Source organism: Cynocephalus volans, chromosome 10 (assembly GCF_027409185.1).
Source record: "Cynocephalus volans isolate mCynVol1 chromosome 10, mCynVol1.pri, whole genome shotgun sequence".
Taxonomy (NCBI): domain Eukaryota; kingdom Metazoa; phylum Chordata; class Mammalia; order Dermoptera; family Cynocephalidae; genus Cynocephalus; species Cynocephalus volans.
Window position 1 is genome coordinate 121,585,402 of NC_084469.1, and position 19,881 is coordinate 121,605,282.

The 19,881-nt window shown below is 43.8% G+C and overlaps 1 protein-coding gene and 1 long non-coding RNA gene across 3 annotated transcripts; one reads left to right on the forward strand and one right to left on the reverse strand.

Annotated features, from left to right (window-relative positions):
• Positions 1–2,543: 2,543 nt before the first annotated feature.
• Positions 2,544–11,533, reverse strand: LOC134388813 (uncharacterized). 2 transcript variants are annotated; one of them, XR_010024657.1, is made up of 5 exons: positions 10,632–11,533; positions 7,965–8,031; positions 7,148–7,401; positions 5,242–5,328; positions 2,544–4,272 (listed from the first exon to the last, which is right to left on the reverse strand). It is a non-coding gene; the product is annotated as an uncharacterized LOC134388813 (long non-coding RNA). The 2 variants fall into 2 exon arrangements; XR_010024656.1 differs by lacking the exon at positions 7,965–8,031.
• A 1,312-nt stretch (positions 11,534–12,845) lies between these two features.
• Positions 12,846–19,046, forward strand: MAF (MAF bZIP transcription factor). The gene is made up of 2 exons (XM_063112373.1): positions 12,846–14,124; positions 18,393–19,046. Exons 1-2 carry the CDS (start codon positions 13,013–13,015, stop codon positions 18,505–18,507), a joined length of 1,227 nt encoding a protein of 408 aa, XP_062968443.1. The 5' UTR covers positions 12,846–13,012; the 3' UTR covers positions 18,508–19,046.
• Positions 19,047–19,881: the final 835 nt, after the last annotated feature.

The following is a 19,881-nucleotide window of genomic DNA, read 5'->3' on the forward strand; positions in this document are numbered from 1 at the left end:
TATTAGCAGTTCTGATTACAGATGGGAACCTAATTTCAGGGGCGTTTTTATAATTGCTTTTATGCTTTGATTAAATGCCTCACATAATACTGGGTTACCAGTGGAGTGAAGTGAGGAAATCCAAGGTTATTTACTTGCTGTAATAGCTGTGCCTTGAGAAGGCAGAAGAGGGAATAGGCTCCCTCATTAAACGTTAAAAGCCTGCACATCTCAGCCTGCAAACACTCACAGACAACATGCACACAGATGGATGCATATTTTGTGTGTAGCAAACACTAATATGGGGGTAGTTACGGAAATTCCCCAAATGTCAAGGGCATTTTTTAAAAAGGGGAGGAGAAAAGATTAAGTTCAAAAGCTCTGTGTCAATTGCATTTGCCATCTAACTCCTTATCCACCTGTCTGTAGAACAGATTTCCTCAGATCTTTTCCACTGGGAGTATCCAGTAAGATAGTCTTAGGGACATGGGTACAGCCTGACACCTTTAAACACCCACTGCCATCAGAAGCCAGAGAGCCACAGGTGTAGAAATCCCAGCTCACCTGATCTTTCCTCAAATTCCCTCCTTTAATTGTTTGCTCTTCTTGTGAGACTGAAACAAATCTAGGAATGTTATAATAATGATGTTGCCATGGCAGAAACAAGGTTCTCAGATCAAAGGATTCACACTGTGCCCATAAAACGAGTCATTCAGTCAGCTGGTCAGTTCTCACCGACACCTCCCTGAGCCGTGCTCACGATACTTGTTTGGGGGATGGATACAAAGATGGACTGCTTACCTTTGCCAGTGCCAGCCACATGGTACGATATGATATGATGGGATGGGATGTGATACAATGTGTGATATGATACTATATTATATGATACTACATTATGTTGTATTGCATTACATTATAATTAATATAATATGTTATAATTAAGATAATTATTTTTACTTGTCATTTTGTGACTTTCTCCCTCTTCCTATAGATAACAAAGGAAAGAAGTTAGGAGTACAAACTTTGCAGCCATGCCTGGATTCATACCTTGTACCACTCACCAGCCTTGGAACCCTGGAAAAGTCCTGTAAGGGAATATCTAAGAGGCAGCTAAGGGGATCCAGCATCATACATCTCATCACGCTGTTGTGATGATCCATGAGTTCAAACCGAGGGTGAGACCTGAGTGAGTATCATGTATGTGTGGACTATTAGTAATGTTCTAATTTGATGGCAGACTCCACAGTGTCACTACAGGGGACAGCTCCTCCATCACACTCACAGGGGCTCAGAGAATTCCCAGGTTCCTGTCCCACATCACTTCTGAGTCCAAGTCAGAAACAATCAGGTATTTCATCCCTTTACTGCAGGGATCGGCTCAGCAGTGGGCACATAACCAGTCAAATAAACCAGATGGATGCAACCCAACCCATGACTTTGATGTGGCCTGTTGGGGACTCAGACTGACTCCCATGGACCTAGCCTGGAAGGATTCAAGGCTGGAGCTGCTACAGAGTACTGCCATTTGAAGCCCTGGTCTGGAGCTCACACAGAGGGAGGAAAGCCTGTTCCAATGACATTGTAGGACCCTGCCCCCAGCCAGGCCTGACAACTGCTCTGTCCCTGGACCTTTTGGTCATGTGAGCCAGTAAGCTCCCTTTTTGCTTAAGCCAATTTAAAAACTTTCACCTGCAACCCAAAGAGGGCTAATTGGCATTCCAGTGTAAGTTGAAGACACTGAGACTCAGAAAGTACATGAATGTCTCCAAGATCACACAGTCAGTAAGTCACTGCTCTACCTGGTGACTATACTGTGCTGCTCCCCAAAGCTACACAGTGAAGGCTCCTGAAAAGAGGTCAAGTTACAACTGTGGGGATCCAGGAATGAAAGGCAGGAGCTGACCAGGGCTTTTGGAGCCAGTGGCATAGGCTTGACATCTAACTTTTATTAAATGCTTATTAGATGCCAGACACTATGCTCAGAGCTTCAGGTGCAACACTGAGCATGAGCTGTGCCTTGAAGAATGGGCAGGATCTGGGCATGAGGAAATGGGGCGGGCCCTGCATTCTTATCTGCAGATTACAAAATAGTGTCTGCACACCTTGAAGACCTGGGGAGCAGCCATGACTCCATGCTGCTCCAGGGTCCACTCGGGCTGCAGCAGGCAGTGCTGGAATATGAACACTTTACTCACTCTCAGGCACTTAATCCTATCCCTCCCCTCATCCAAAAATTCATCCCAGCAAGATTTATTCATCCCACCTCAGTCCCAGGGCCCATTCATCTCAACTATGTTTTCCACCGAACTCCATCTTGGGAAAATATAGACTAAGTAATGAACCAGATAAGCATCCTGGTAATTGAAGGATGTGCCAATTGGACTGGTGAGAGGGGAATGTGAAAACTATCCTGTCCCAACAGGACAGCTAGTCTCCCTTCCCCTACCAAAGTCACATTTTCTGGGACATTTGGCAGGACACCGTGTGTGGGTTAGACTTAAAAAAGAAAAAAAAGAAGTGAGGAATCCAAGTGTTTGTTTAGTCATTTTATTGAATACACATTTATTGAGCACCTGCTGTATGCCAGGCACTGTAGTACGCAAAAAAGGTGGAGAGATGAGAGGTGTCATCCCTGGCTTCAAGAGGCTCACAGTTGGGTGGCTGGGGGGCCAGTACGCAAGAAGACAGAGGGAAGGCTTTTAAGAGGAAACCCAATACATGAAGACAAGCCTAAATTATCCAGAAAATAGGGCAGAGCACAGGGCAGGTGGGGCAAGGGTGGCATTCCAGGTGAGCAAAATTGTGAAAAGCCTCAGGAGAGAGGAAAAGAAAGAGGCCAGGTTCAGGGCTAAGTGGACCTTTAAAGCAGAAGCAAAAAAGACAGAAGAGAGGAGAATATTTTCTGAGTCCTTAGCATGCTCTAGGCCCCATATTGTGACTAGAATGTCAGCACAGTCCCTGGCACATGCTAACAGACCATGCCCTTTTGATCACATGCCACGGCGCAGGCCCTGTATCCAGCATGCGCTGTACAGCTCACATGAGCACAAGAACACTCTCCACCTTTGGACGAGGGAAAGACTAAGGCCCAGAGAGGTCAGCTGACTTGACCCAGGTCTCACACCTGGGATGGAGCAGGATTTGTGCCTTGTTGGCCTGGTGCCAAAGCAAAGCACCTTGGGGGTCTGTCTCTCTGCTGGGTGATGCTCAGAAATCCCTGCTTTACTCCTCACTGTGCTGCAGCTAAAGGCTCTAAACAATACCCATCTAAAACAGCAGCAGCCGCTAGACTGGAGATGCAGGAGGGTTTGGCCCCGCCATCCTGACCCTGCTTTGTGGGCTCTGTCATTTGACCTCAAAGATATCTTGACTTTAGCTAGAAGTATTAAGTCCCAGTGTTCAACAGCAGAGTAGGGTAACTACAGTTACAGTAATTTATTGCATATTCCAAAATAGTTAGAATAGAAGATCTGGAATACTCCCAACACAAAGAAATGATCATTGTTTGAGGTGATCAATATACCAATCACTCTGATTTGATCATTACATATTTTGTACATGTATTGATATATCACATGTATAATTATTATGTATCAATTAAAAAATAAATTCATTTTAGAAAGTTATTTTGATTTTGTCATTATGACCCATCAATGCTCCACAACAACCTAGCACATTAACTTTCATCTGTGTCTATAGGTGGCTGGTCCTGTTTACCTCCCCTGTATTCAGTCCGTTTGCAGCCTGAAAAATGAGTTGGAAGGAATTGGTGAAGAACTCTGCTGAGGTCACAGGGTGGATTAGCAGGAGACCTGGGTGCTGACCTCAGGCACTGTGCCCCCATCCCAATCTGCCAGAAACCGCATTACTACAACAGCACCTGAGCCTTGTCCCTGATCAGCAGCTTTTCTCTGAGCCCAGAGTCAACAGTCAGTGATGCTTCCTGAATGGGTCCCTGTCATTCCTCCTTGAGCCTTGGTGATCCAGGGGCTGGGTCTGCTGAAACAGCCAGAGCCAAGCTCTCTTAGGCAGGTCATAAATAACTCATGGGCTGGCAACTGCTCTCATTCCCAGGTTTCTCTGAAAGGGGGAGAGGTGGGATCCTCAAACAGGAGATTCTGCAGAAGCTGGCACATTTAGGTCCCTTCGAGAGAGACTGGGAGTGGGGGTGGGGGCTGCTAGTTGCAGCTCAAAGGTGGACACCGGAAGCTCTCAACTCTTCTGTTCAAGTAAATACCTCTGAGCCTCCTGGCTTCAAAATTGGCATCAGGAAACAACAGGAAAGTTGATGATCTAAACAAGAGAAAAAAACAGGAAGGAAAGAACTGATCTCAAATACGCTTTTATACACACACAGAGCTCTTTCACCTGATTTTTCTGGGTTACATCTATTTTGTATTAGTCTCTAAGGTCCCAACTTTGGACAACTACTCCATGTTTTGACAGGGCAAAGGTTTGCAAAGACAAAGGCTGGTGTGAACCATGAAAAAAGTATCTAGTGATCTATTTTCTTTGACAAAAGAGAGCTTCGCCTACACCATAAAAAAGTGAAGTTATTTTAGAATTGACCAGAAGAATATATGTAGGATGTCCAGATGGGGTAATTTAGTTTAAAATTACCCCAATTACCAAATGGGCCCAGCCAGTTTAAAATGTCCACTAGGGGACTTGAATGATCCGCTGGGTCACTTAGTGTAATCATTGGGGTTTGGGAGGGACAGTCTCTGCTGGGATGCCACAGGGCTCTGTCCCTTCCAATGTTGTTATCAACAGTTCCGGGGAATAGGAGGGAGTGCAGGAGAGCACCAACCATTTATGGCACTCCTCCGTGGCCCTGTACCCTATAAGACACTCACAGTCACAATCTCTCATCCTGACGATATCCCAATTCACAGATGAGGAACTGGGTTCAGAGAGGTTAAGTCATATAACAATCACATCAATTTCATCTGCAGCTGGTACATAGCTGGGAAGCAAATTAAAACAGTCAATGGCACACTTTAGATCCAAAGAGATTTAGACAAGCAGGGAACAGGATGCATCTAATGAGATGGAGCCTATGTTTCTGTGTTTGGGTTCAAAAACACAAACACACAATATAGGATGGCGGAAATGTGAGAAGAAAAGGCCCCAGGGCTTGAATCCAGTGTCCATGCTCAACGAGTCACTGCTGTTATGTGCCTGCCCGAGAGGCTCGTGAAATTATGGTCTGCATTAGGAGCAGACAGATTGCAGCTCAAGGAGGCAGTGTGTGGTGCTTACCTTATGATAAGAGGCTCACACCTGGGCATCTGGGTTCAGTCTGGGACTTGAACCCTCAGAGAGCTGCAGTAAACCATGTGGGCCCACCTAGGAGATAGCAACCAGGAGGCAGGAGAAACCAAGTTAGCAACCAGGAGGCACTTGAAACCAAGACATAGGTGGAAATGTTCAAGGCACTGACTGTTTAGAATGAAAAACAGAAGGCAGGGAAAGAGTGTCATATTGGCTGTCTCCAACTTCCCAAAGACTCTGTGGCACATGAAGACTTATTATACATGGCCTCATGAGTATATAAAATCAGGACTAATGTATGGAAGAAGAGGGTATGACTTCATGCTTAAACGAACAAACAAAAAGCTTTCTTGACAACCTCAAGAACTGTGGGAAGATAGATGGACAGAATGGAAGGTAAAATTGATAGGTAGTGAACCCCCTGTCACTGGACGTGATCAAGTACATGCTGTTGAAATCACACTCGGACTCTTGTAAGCCTTAGGCACTTTGGCTTCTGTGGACCCCCTTCTTCCATAAAATAAAATATTACTTTAATATCACTGGTATGATAACAGATATAATCCATGCTAGATTATATTCTTTTCTTTTCTCCTGATTTTAAGGGAAATTAAAACGTCTTTGTGGGCCCCCAATAGTCGTGAGCCCAGACACTGTGTCTGCTGTACCTAGTGAAGTGGACACTGAATGCTGCCAGCTCACCTGTCAGGGTGCTCGAAAGCTGATTAGGATCCATGCATTGGTTGTAAAGAGGGTGTTAAGATCATATCTCTAAACACCCCCCAATCTGAGATTCCATTAAGTGAATTCTGCCGAAGAATAAAGAAGTGCCTCAAACCTCTTTTTGAGATTGTTAAGGTGGATGTGTTTCAAAGGGAGCTCAAGTTAAAGAACTCTCCATTCTGGAAAAAGCACACACAAAGTACACATGCGCACCCCAATTGTTGCAGATCGTAGCATCTGATACCAAGACTGAGGGACTGGGGTGGAGGTAAGGAGTAGCAGTACATTTGTTTGATATCCTCCTATTTCTGTCTTGTTCAAATGTTTATATGTAACAAAGAACATGTATCACTCTTATAAAACTACTAAATAAAAAATACTAGCAGGAGGTTTATAAATTTGACTTTAATTTTCATTTTTGGGGGCGTGGGTGTTAGCCCAATTTGCCATTATTCATAGGATCAGGAACACTCTGCCACAATGGATCATGCTGTGAGCGTGTCACTGGGTATGTTTTGTGTTTTCAATGAACAGAAAAAGACTTGAGAAAGCTCCGCGACACCCATGATGCAACCAAGAACTAAGATATAAAACACACAGTAAGGGACCCCTTTCCTCTTGCCTTAGCCAAACAAATTTGAAACACACAAATTCAGAAACCACGTGCGTTGAAACACTCATCCTGGTAATCACAAGAATAGTTAAGTTTGGTCTGTATTTTCTAAAACTCCATCTCTTTCCCAGATCGAATGGCTGCTAGTACCTGGGACAGAAAAAAGGGTGAACAGAACTTCACAGTAGCACCACTGATGAGCTTGTCCTCTGAGTTTTCATGCATTAAAGATACAACCTGCATAAAGATTGCTCTGATATCAGCTTCCTATTTTTATTTGTGGTTTTTTTTTTTAATTGGTTCTGAGTTTGCCACAATAAAATTCTTTGAAGTATTGAATGCTTTCGAGACAAATTCCCTTATTGGTAAAAGCTGTGAATAGGATCAAAAGGGACGACAATGGAAGAGCAAATCATAAGCAGTCCCTAATTGAAGGAAAAGAAAAATCTAAGGAGACAGCTATGCCCTGAAAAAGGAAAAAAAGAAAACCACAGAAATCTGCGGATATGGAATGGCAAGAGTGGAGAAATAGGCCCCATCATTTCCATCATTTCATACCTGTGTCTATTACCTAAAACCAAAAGTCCTTTCGCTCCAACATTCATGTGTACACAAAACTATTTATTAAACACCTCCTGTTCACCAGGCCGTGCTGCGTGTCATTGTCAGATGAAGAGAGAGAGAAGAGCTGGAGGAAACGTTCACACACCTTCCCGTGCATCCTCATTCAAGAAAACATTTAGGTCTTTCACATCTCTTGTGCAAAACAAATACTGCATTAAATGATGTGTGTTATGACCTAAGGAAGAATCCTGCAGAGATGAAAAACAAATAAACAGACAAAATAAAAATAAAATTAATAAACCCCCCAAATTCTGTCAATGCTCTCTGCTCACTACCACAGTCCCCACAAAGGTAGCGATCACCAAGTATAGGTGTTTCCAGAATTCCCATTTCATGCAGAGGGCACCCGGTAAGTCAGGGAAACAGCATAGGAAGAGCCCAGTGCCTTGTTCAGTACCCCCCCCACTCCACACAGACACCCCATCTAAAGGATGCCCTTGGAAAGAAACCTACAGCTCGCATTTGTCTATATTTTGCTTTCTCCCCGTGATTCCTCCTCTTACTTCCCCATAACCAAATGTGAATTGTTTTCTAACTGCTCCGGAAAATCAGAATTTATTGTACATATGTTTGTGTTCCACTTAATAAAAAAACCTATATTTTAAGATAAACTTTGTTAGTAATTCATGAGGTAAGTGACTATTTATGCTAATCAGGCAGAAATATATTCTCAAGCATAATGCGTTACATAAATTTGAATGCAAAATGTTCAATTATGAGGTAAATACAGGTAATGCAAATAATAAATTACCTCTAATAAAAATTATAAAAGATGCGTCTTCAAAGAGAGAGCGGCTTTAACTTACAACTGCGAATTGCTTAAAGAGAAAAGAATTAATAAATACTGAATTACTCTGATGATTATTTGGCACATAATTCTCCTATTCATAACGACTCCTAGTAATCAGACTGTTGTTTCACATCCTCCAATATGAGGCAAGACTGTTTTCTCAGCAATTTTACCCTTATCAGATTATCTCGTCTGATTCTATTAATTTTCTTCCATGAATCTGCTAACAGTGATTTGTGATTTACTTACCCTGCTAACTGAAGACTGTTAAAAGGATTTATCTAACACTAGACCTAAGAACAGTGTATGCCTTATCATTCAGTTACTCCAAAAAACTCTTTCTCAAATCAATTTAGTTGGTTTCATAGTGAAATTTAGTGGACACTGGTTAGTTCTGCACCGTAAAATCAGCTCCTAGATAAACAAAGACATTGTGTTTGAGGCATCCCGTTCTATTAATATTATATATGTCTGATTCCTACATGATATACTTGAGTTGCTGTAACTCACAATCAGGAAAAATATACTTCTTTTAGCATTTAATCTTTGTAATTTGGACATGAACTGCTTTATTTTTTTTTTTCTTTTTGCATGAAGTTGTTACGTATGTACTGACATGAAATTACAATTGTGTTTTTGATGTTACTGTTTCGCAACTTTCTATATGATTTGACCCATGTCCTCCTCCCCCTGAAAAAATCTTCTATAAATATTCATCACTTTCAGAAACTTTAATGCTACTGGTTTGAATTGGTCAATAATGGCAAATGCAGTGTTTCTAAATTACTGTGTATTGTTCTACAGAGATTACTGGAGTATATATAGAAAGGGGATATTAGGCAGTAAGAAAACACAGTTCATATTGTATTTGGATTAGATTGGCTTGGATAGAAGTGAAACAAACAATGTTAGCAAAGAAGTATAAAGAAATGTGGCCTGCTGTAATTGTACAGAATCAGTAACCTGAATAGTACTAATTAAAATGGGAGAGCTCAATTGTTATAAAAGAAATGTTGCTAACAGAGAACTGTAAATGTTTAGACACCCCTGTGAATCACTAAATAATAAAGTAAAAAGGACAAAAGTGAGAATTAAGTTATAAGCCTGAGAGCACTATTGCTACACATCTGAAAAATAATTCTGATCTTCTCTTTTTTTTTGCAAGAGAAAATGGGGGAGTATAAAAGATTTTGCAAAAAGAGAAAGAAAAATACCATGGCTTGACAGCAGTGTACAAAAATAAACCATAAAAAATGAGCAGATAATAACACATTTAGCTGCCCAAACACAGGCACTTAATTTCTAGAAATAATATATAATTGCAACAATTAGGTACACGGCCATGAATCTATAAGGCATGGTCTTTGTCATTAGCGAACTTTGTTTATAAAATGTTGTTTATTTATAAATGTAGCAGTTCCAGTGTTCCTGGCCAAAAATACATTTTTGAGAGTCAGGGATCATACCTTACAGCTTTTAACAAAAATGTGAGGTAAAAGGATTTAAAAAATTATAATAAACAAAAAAAATTAATTACTCTTAAAAATACTTAAATCTATATTTGACATACAAAATATAAACTTCAGACGTTTGTAACTTTAAAAAAAAAGACCTAGAAAACTATTGCTGTGGACAATGCTAAATGACACAATGTTTATGTAACTTAAGCAGTGGATTTTCCTCTGAATACATAAACTATAATCCCTTAACTTCATTACTAGGTAAAATATTGTTAAAAAGGAGAAAAGCAAGGCAATTCTGTTAGGTTGCATAAATATTGACATAATCTTCACTTGTTTTTTTCCCAAACTGGTAATAGACATAGTTCATTCCACTCCAACAAAGTACTCCTACAAAACCAAAACTACCCTTACAAACAATTTCTCTGCAGTAATGATGAAAAGAAAAAGTGCCTGTCTGGAAAATACCAACAGTGCTAGCCTTTTAGGATTAGGATGTGCCTACAAATCTTTTGGGGAGTCTCCCATTAGGATTCCTGGGTTCGCTGAAACTGAATGCTGCCAGGATCAGAGAAATCTACACAGATCTAATCCTGTGTATGAAGCGAGTCACTGACACCTAAGGTCTCGTTATAAATAGTAAAGTATGCTGCCGGGTGGGTAAGACCGTTCTGAAGTGCAATGTTCAAGAAGCTGGCTTAATATATGACTAAGTGTCAGAAGTCAGGTTTTCTGAGAATTACTTTTCAGATAAACAACTTTATAGCACTGCACTTAATCTTACTTACTAGAGACATCTCATTTATCACTGAATTACAAGTAACTTTAATTCTATTGATATTGCCATAAAGCCCGTGGAAAATCCATCCTGGCACTTCTAAAGGGTTTGGGGCCCTGTTACATGGGATCCACTTGCAAAGGTCTCTCAGCCGGAATCCTATCTCGAGGGCTTCTCTGTCCCTTGGCCTCTTTGTCAACAATCAAGGGCGACAGTAGGGAAAACATGGTTCCCGCATCTGCTAGCATTTCTTCTTCGGCCCCTTTCCTACAAGGTCGGGCTCTCCCGCTGCAGTCAAACTCACTTTCTGTGCCTCTTTCCACCTCCCACCCTGTGAAACCAGCTTTTCACTTCATCAACACAACTGGACACGGATCAATTTCAACTGACCTTTGCCGAAAGGTGGCGCTGTTGAGGTAAAAACCAACTCTGTCCAACAATAGTTTTCACTCTTCGATCCTTTTGCAGGCTTTTCAGATTTTTTTTTTTTTTTTAATGCACCCTCCTAATGTCTCCCCCTCCCATAAAATAGAATAAATACGATTAACACCAAATGCATTTCATTAATTGAAGGAATCAACAGTCCCAACTTCCAGGCAGACGGACTGGTCTTCCAAATGCTGGGTCGGCTCCACGCACGATTGCTTTCCCCCAAATAAATCTCGGCTTCTCCGACTTGCCTATCGCTTTAAAATCTTAGAAACAGAGTTGTTGGTTCCTTTCTTTTTCTTTCTTTTTTTCTTTTTTGCATAAGCTTTACAAGAGTCGATCTAGAAAACTGAACTAGTTATTAGCATTTGTAAAGGGGGGGGGGGAGCGGTCCCAACCGACCTACCCCCACTCTGAGTTTCCGGGCTTGTCCGAGAAACAGCGGTTTAAAATTTAACCCTTCGAAGGGAGCTGGTGAGGGCTGGGGTATTGTTTTTCCTCTTGTCCCCTGCGACGATCAAGTCCGAAATAATTAAGTGAAACGTAGAAGTGCAAAGGGCGCGCTGGACCCTGATAAACAGGGGTCAGATTTCATAAGGGAATGGGTGAGCGAGGGTTTGTGTGTGCGAGAGAGAGACACACACACACAGAGAGGAATATGAATCTCAAAGGCCAAACTCCGGCCAGAGTCGGGAGCGGGAGGGCTGAACCTGGCTGACCTGACTTTGAGATTTCCCGTAGTTAACTCGCGTAGGCGCTCACTGTCCCCGAGGGCACGCGACGCCAGCGGGCAGCCAGTCCCCGCGCGGAATGGCCCCGAACGACTTATTTCACCTCCTTTAAAAAAAGGTGGAAAATAGGCTTCCTCCGCTGCAGTCCCGACCCCCGCACACCAGCGCATCCCCCCCCCCCCCCCCCCCACCGTGCACGGGCACCCGAGAGAGGAACAAAGAGTTTGGGCCAAGTTTGAGCTCCCGGCACGACCAAGTTAGGGGAAGTAAGGTCCCCGGGCAAAGACACCTGGGTGCCAAAGAAGGAGCGGAGAGGAAAAGCTGCAGGGCGAATCCACTATCCTGGGGGGGGGGGGCAGGCTGATGGGGGGAGTCCGGCCAATTCCCCCAGACTGAGTGGCGGGCGAGCTGGGGCTCCTCAAGACAGGCCTCTCTCGCGCTCCGAAGAAAAGCAAACCATCCTCCCGGGTCCGCCCGGGTCCCCGAAGCCCCTCTGGAAAACTCCTTTTCCTCTTGCACCAAACTTTGCGCTGGGCCTCGCTCCCTCCTCCTGGGCAGACTGTGGGGCGGGAAGGGTTAAGCCGGCCAGTCCCAGCTGACAGTCAGCTGATTGGGCCCTGATTGACAGCTCCGAAAAGTTTCCTTGTTTCTATACTATTATGCTAATCGCGGCCGCTCTCGCCGCCTCCCATTGGCCCGGAGTGCCAGTCAATTTCCCATTTGGGCCTGACGTCACGAGTGCTATAAAACTCAGCAATTGCTTTAAACTCTTCTTGTTGGATCAGAGGCTTTAAAATCTTTTTTCATCTTCGAGCTGTAGTTCGGGCTGCTCGTCGGCTCGGCCTCACCCCCCCTTTGCTCTCTGCCTCGCCTTTCACCAGGACTTCGCTATTTTGCTTTAAAAAAAAAAAAAAAGGCAAGAAAGAACTAAACTCCCCCTCCCTTTCCTCCAGCCGGGCTGCACCTCTGTCTTGCACTTTGCACGGAGGAAGAGAGAGAGCGAGAGAGCGCGAGAGAGTGAGGGAGGAGAGAAAAAAAAATAATAAAAAAGAGGCAGGCAGAAGAGGAGGCAAGAAGCATGAAGTGTTAACTACCCCGTGCCAAGGCCCGCGCCGCCCGGACAGCCGCCCGCCGCGCCTCCAGCCCCGAGCGGCCGCCGCGCGCGCCCCGCCTGCAGCCCGGGCCGGCGAAGCGAGCCCTCCTTATGCAAAGCGCGCAGTGGAGCGGCGAGCGGGGGACGCCGCGCACCCGGCCGGGCTCCTCCGGCTTCGCAGCCGCCGCCGCCGCCACCACCGCAGCCCGCGGACGACCTTCCCGAGCCTGAAGCCGCCGGCTCGGCGCACCAGGAGGCGAGCAGGCGAGGAGGGGCCGGGGCGAGCGAGCGAGCACATTGGCGTGAGCAGGGGGGAGGGAGGGCGGGCGCGGGGGGCGCGGGCAGGGCGGGGGGTGTGTGCGCGCTCGGAGGTTTCGGGCCAGCCACCGCCGCGCTAGCTAGAAGCGCCCCAGCCCGGCAAGCTGGCTCACCCGCTGGCCACCCAGCACAGCCCGCTGGCCCCACTCCTGCAGCCCATCTGGAGGAGCGGCGGCGGCGGCGGCGGCGGCGGCAGGAGAATGGCATCAGAACTGGCAATGAGCAACTCCGACCTGCCCACCAGTCCCCTGGCCATGGAATATGTTAATGACTTCGATCTGATGAAGTTTGAAGTGAAAAAGGAACCGGTGGAGACCGACCGCATCATCAGCCAGTGCGGCCGTCTCATCGCCGGGGGCTCCCTGTCTTCCACCCCCATGAGCACGCCGTGCAGCTCGGTGCCCCCTTCCCCCAGCTTCTCGGCGCCCAGCCCGGGCTCGGGCAGCGAGCAGAAGGCGCACCTGGAAGACTACTACTGGATGACCGGCTACCCGCAGCAGCTGAACCCCGAGGCGCTGGGCTTCAGCCCCGAGGACGCGGTCGAGGCGCTCATCAGCAACAGCCACCAGCTCCAGGGCGGCTTCGATGGCTACGCGCGCGGGGCGCAGCAGCTGGCCGCGGCGGCCGGGGCCGGCGCCGGCGCGTCCCTGGGCGGCAGCGGCGAGGAGATGGGCCCCGCCGCCGCCGTGGTGTCCGCCGTGATCGCCGCGGCCGCCGCGCAGAGTGGCGCGGGCCCGCACTACCACCACCACCACCACCACGCCGCCGGTCACCACCACCACCCGACGGCCGGCGCGCCCGGCGCCGCGGGCAGCGCGTCCGCCTCGGCCGGTGGCGCGGGGGGCGCGGGCGGCGGTGGCCCGGCCAGCACTGGGGGCGGCGGCGGCGGCGGCGGCGGCGGCGGGGGCGCGGCGGGGGCGGGGGGCGCCCTGCACCCGCACCACGCCGCCGGCGGCCTGCACTTCGACGACCGCTTCTCCGACGAGCAGCTGGTGACCATGTCGGTGCGCGAGCTGAACCGGCAGCTGCGCGGGGTCAGCAAGGAGGAGGTGATCCGGCTGAAGCAGAAGAGGCGGACCCTGAAAAACCGCGGCTATGCCCAGTCCTGCCGCTTCAAGAGGGTGCAGCAGAGACACGTCCTGGAGTCCGAGAAGAACCAGCTGCTGCAGCAGGTCGACCACCTCAAGCAGGAGATCTCCAGGCTGGTGCGCGAAAGGGACGCGTACAAGGAGAAATACGAGAAGTTGGTGAGCAGCGGCTTCCGAGAAAACGGCTCGAGCAGCGACAACCCGTCCTCTCCCGAGTTTTTCATGTGAGTCTGACACGCGATCCCAGCTAGCCACCTTGATAAGTGCTCCGTGGGGGTCCGGCTCGGGTGTGGGCTCCCTAGTTCCAGAGCCACGCTCGCCACCAACTTGCCCCCTCCCCTACCGAGTTTGCCCCCGTGGCCCCAGCACACACACATACACACACACACACGCACACACACACACACACACGCACGCACACACACACACACACACGCACGCACATACACCCTGCTCCGAATTTGTGGTGGTGGTGGCTGTTTTAAAATGGGGAGGGAGGGGGTGTCTGGCTCATGGATTGCCAATATGAAATTCTTCATAACTTGCTAGCTTGTTTTTTGGGTTTTTTTTACACCCCCCCCCCACCTTGCACAATGTTCAAAGATCTCAGCAGAGTTCTTCATGTGAAACATTGCTCACCTTTGAAGCCTGCATCATTCACATATTTTTTTTTTTTCTCTCTCTCCTTTAGTTCATGAGCTGGTGTTCATTTTCTGTGTGTGTGTTTAATTTTGTTTGGATTTTTTTTTTTTTTAATTTTACTTTTTGGAGCTTGCTGTGTTGCCCATCTTTTCCCCAACCTCCACCCTCACTCCCTCTCCACCCATCTCCTCTGAGATAAAAGAAAAAGAAAAAAAAAAAAAAAAGCAAAGTTTTTTTTCTCCTCCTGAGTTCTTCATGTGAGATTGAGCTTGCAAAGGAAAAAAAAATGTGAAATGTTATAGACTTGCAGCGTGCTGAGTTCCATCGGGTTTTTAAGCATTGTTATGCTAAAATAGAGAAAAAAAAAAATCCTCATGAACCTGCCACAATCAAGCCTGCATCAACCTTCTGGGTGTGACTTGTGAGCTTTGGCCTTATGATGCCAAATCTGAGAGTTTAGTCTGCCATTAAGAAAACTCATTCTCATCTCATGCATTATTATGCTTGCTACTTTGTCTTAGCAACAATGAACTATAACTGTTTCAAAGACTTTATGGAAAAGAGACATTATATTAATAAAAAAAAAAAGCCTGCATGCTGGACATGTATGGTATAATTATTTTTTTCTTTTTCTTGTTTTTTCTTTTTTTCCTTTTGGCTTGGAAATGGACGTTCGAAGACTTATAGCATGGCATTCATACTTTTGTTTTATTTCCTCATGACTTTTTTGAGTTCAGAACAAAAAAGTGCAACCCTAGAGCCTTCTTCCCATGAAAGTTTGTCTGCTCCAAAACTGCTTTGAGTTACTCAGAACTTCAGCCTCCCATTGTAAATGCACTGAAGGCATTCCTTGTCAAAGATACCAGAATGGGTTACAAATTTAACATGGCAAACATTAAAGAACTCTTAATGTTTTAATAAGAATGACACCCCATTTGGGGGTCTAAAATTGTGATGTTGCCGAAAGCAGTCTAAAATTTATTTTTTAAAAAAGAAATCTTCCCCGGTTTTTTTTTTTTTTTTTGGTTTGTTTTATTTTTATTATTTTTGTTTGTTTGTTTTGGCTTTTGATCATTGTCAAATGTGGAATGCTATGGGTTTCTAGTATATAATTTAATTCTAGTTTTTATAATCTGTTAGCCCAGTTAAAATGTATGCTACAGATAAAGGAATGTTATAGATAAATTTGAAAGAGTTAGGTCTGTTTAGCTGTAGATTTTTTAAAAGATTGATGCACTAAATTGTTTACTGTTGTGATGTTAAGGGGGGTAGAGTTTGCAAGGGGACTGTTTTAAAAAAGTAGCTTATACAGCATGTGCTTGCAACTTAAATATAAGTTGGGTATGTGTAGTCTTTGCTATACCACTGACTGTATTGAAAACCAAAGTATTAAAAGGGGAAACACCCCTGTTTATATCTGTAGGGGTATTTTACATTCAAAATGTACGTTGTTTTTTTTTTTTTCAAAATTAAAGTATTTGGGACTGAATTGCACTAAGATATAACCTGCAAGCATATAATACAAAAAAAATTGCAAAACTGTTTAGAACGCTAATAAAATTTATGCAGTTATAAAAATGGCATTACTGCACAGTTTTAAAATGATGCAGATTTTTTTACAGTTGTATTGTGGTGCAGAACTGGATTTTCTGTAACTTAAAAAAATCCACAGTTTTAAAGGCAATAATCAGTAAATGTTATTTTCAGGGACTGACATCCTATCTTTAAAAAAATAATGAAAAGTAAATCTTACCACAATAAATATAAAAAAATCTTGTCAGTTACTTTTCTTTTACATATTTTGCTGTGCAAAATTGTTTTATATCTTGAGTTACTAACTAACCACGCGTGATGTTCCTATGTGCTTTTCTTTCGTTTTCAATTCTGGTTATATCAAGAGAAAGAATAATCTACAATAATAAACTGCATTTTTTTTTTTTGATTCTGTACTCAGTTTCTTAGTGTACAGTTTAACTGGGCCCAACAATCACATTAGAAGTATTAAATGCATCCTTTTCTCCCATGGAAGGATTAATGGAGGAGTAAGGAGGCAGTAATTGAGGGTGAAATTATAGGCTGTTTTGTAAGGCAAGGAGGCTGGCCCCATATAATAATTAGCAATATTTAATATAGATGTAAATTATGACCTCTCAATTATTTTGTTCCCAAAGTTTTCAGTTCAAATAAGTTGAGCCATCATTGCCCGTTGGTAGGGGGAAAAAACACACACACATACAACACTGGAGCTGGCCTTTTGAACATGGCCCTAAAGCTTCTGATCCAGGAGCAAACCCATATAAAGAGAGACAAGCCAAGCAGACATGGCACATCAGAGGTAGCTTGACGCATAAGCATTTAATGTTAAAAATAAGCAATTCTTGCGTTTTGGCTACAATTGATTATTTTTTCTTCTTTCCTTACACACAGTGATTTTCAGGCCTTCCTAACAAGATTTAACATAAACACTTTGGACAAATCAAAGTTGTTTGTTTTGTTTTGCTTTTTTCTTTAACTTTGAAGGTCAATCCTCTTAAATAGGAAAAAGAAAATTCACCCCTTACTTACATAACTCCAAGTACGTATCTGGCTTAAATTGTGTTATCAAATCATGTTTTACTGTGAATATTCAGTGGATGGCTTCTTAACTTAGATACGCTGGTGATTATTTTAGATCACGTTAGCTGCAAAAATATAAGCAGAAAATAATGCCTTCGTAGAGTAAATGCTGTGCTTTGGTTTATTGGTATTGACCCCAAAACAGGCCGTGTATGGAGGCTAATTTAAAGATCATTTAGAAAGACTCAACCTACCTTTAGTAGAACTCCTAAGCATTGACCTATTTTCAAATGACACAAATTCATGCAACTAATGTTACAAATTCATGCAGTTTGCACTTAGTCAACTTTCCCTAGAACGCTAATAGAATGTTAGACAAAGCCAGCACTGTTTTAAAAATATAGCCAAATATGATGACTTTTGTTTTATTTTGTTTTCAGTTCTTTTTTTTTTTTTTTAACAAAAAGATAATATTGCAACTCTGAACGAAGGCCTTATTTTGAAGAATACAGATTGTGCTTGGCGCTGATGAGTTCTGGCCAGTTTATCATCTGGCCTGCCTCTTTTTCACAGAACATGAAGACAGTGTATACCCTCTACATTTTGACCTTCCTTTATGTGCCAGCTTGATTATGGCCTCTGAATCCACTCTTAATTTTGCTTAACAAAAGTCTTAATAGTAAACCTACTCCCATGTGCTGGAAGTCAGCTGTTCTCGGCTTCAGAGAGTTTTTTTTCCACCCCGCCCCCCCCCCCCCCCCCAGATCACAACTAGTAGATACACGGTTTTCCCCCGAAGAAGCAGCAATGGAAAGCTCAGCCTCTGATAAAAGATTTTAGGCAAACATATCCTCAAAATAAGAGTGACATTCAGGACATAGTTACTGCAGTTATCTCATGAAGAAAGAGACCTGGATTGGGAGAAAAGTACACTTGTGCAGCAATTAAGCATTTTGATAGGAATCTACAAGACAGGGCCCCCAAACATGAGAAAGTGAAAGAGAGAGGGGCTGGCAAGAATGGGCTTTGGGGCAGGCTTTAAGAGAAGGTTAACTCCTAGTGAAAGGCAGTTTTAGAAATAACAGTTACTAAAACTTTGAAATATAGTGTCAGTGGTGAACACAAATACATGCTTTATTTTACAAAGAACTCCTAAATCCTGCCTAGGTGCCATTCATTACAAATAAGTCTTTAAAATGAAAAAAGAAATCATATAAGGAACTCTAGCTTTCCCCTTTACGCTGCATTTGAGTCTGTCTAAATAGTGTTAAAATTCCTTTCATTCCAATTACAGAACTGAGCCCACTCGCAAGTTGGAGCCATCAGTGGGATACGCTACATTTTGGAAGCCCCAGCAACGTGTACCAGTGTGTTCACGAAACGAAATTTATGGGAGAGCTGTACATTAAAAACATCATTATTATTATTATTGGCAGTCATGAAGAGCAACCCCACCATGACTTCTGTTTAGGCTCCTTTTTAAAGAAAAGTTATTGTGTTAGAGAAGACGGCTATTAAATTTGTAACTCCATACTAATTAGCTATGCCTCTTGTCTGAGGGCCTTAAATACAGACCCATAGAAAACTGCACTAGTGCTTCTCAATTTACGAAGCACACAACTGAACAGGTATGATTGTTTTCAACCCGTAATACTAGTTTTAAAAGTCCACTAAAATGGAAAAGATATATACAGTACATATGTATACACACACACACACAAATATATGAAGACAAGTTTCCCAGAAGGTAACAACTAGTATTTTAAAAGCATATACAGTCATGCACACTCTCAGCAGTAGTTTTTCATACTTCATTGTTTTTCTGGCAGATAATTCTATTAAAAAAAAAAAATTTGATTCCTCTTCCCCAAACAAGGTGTAATTGGCAGAATCTTTAGGGGAGAGCACCCTGGTTTTCTCGTAGGCCCTATATAGCATTGTATTTATCCGTGATGTGTTCATTTATCAGACATAGCTGGAAATGAAAACAATGGGTGGCAAAATACAAAGTTAGTTAAATAAATACCCTCTGTGAGCTTTTTTATCCCCTCCCTTTTCTACTCCCAGGCACTGGCAAAATCACCTTCCTTTAATATCTGGGCTTCATGCATGTATCCTTTTTCAAAAACCATGTAATAATTTTTTACAATGTGTCTGACACACTAATATATTGACATCAAATAGGCAGAGGTTCTACTTTTGCCTAGCAGATAAATCTGCTATCTAGACATCATTTCCTCCAACCTCAATGCCATAACCACCTGGGCCCCTTTCGACACAGACCACCCCAATGGGGAATACTCTATTACTGAATGCATGATGCTAGCGCTCTGATCTTTTCTCCCTTATACCTTTACCCCCGTCGTTTTTATTTAGTAACATCAATTCTAGATACTTCTAAAGTAGGACCTCTCCTTGCCAAACCACCGGTGTTACTGCTAAAAGCTGTGAACAGAGGGCAAATGGTGGCCACCCCCAAGAACACGGCACACAGCTGTCTCAGTGGCCACATTCCCAGAATTTCCTGGTCGAAATGACTGAAGTTGCTTATGACACATTCGAAGGTTCCTGAGTACAGTACATTACAAGGCTTTTGTTTTGGTTGTTGCTGTTGTTTTGTTTAGTCCAACTTACTTCCGTATTCACATACTCTTGGCTTTATAAAATGTACTTCTTCCAATACACTCGGCTAATCAATATATTTAAAGTCTGATTGCCATATAAGTATCTCTATTTTTTGCCTGCCAGTAGTTAAAGACTAACTGAGATAGGTTGGAAGACTA

Excerpts from the sequence above, each read along its gene's own strand:
- MAF (XM_063112373.1), top strand. The coding sequence starts at position 13,013 with ATGGCATCAGAACTGGCAATGAGCAACTCCGACCTGCCCACCAGTCCC. Across the intron at positions 14,125-18,392 it reads TCCTCTCCCGAGTTTTTCAT|AACTGAGCCCACTCGCAAGT; the intron begins GTGAGTCTGACA and ends TTCCAATTACAG.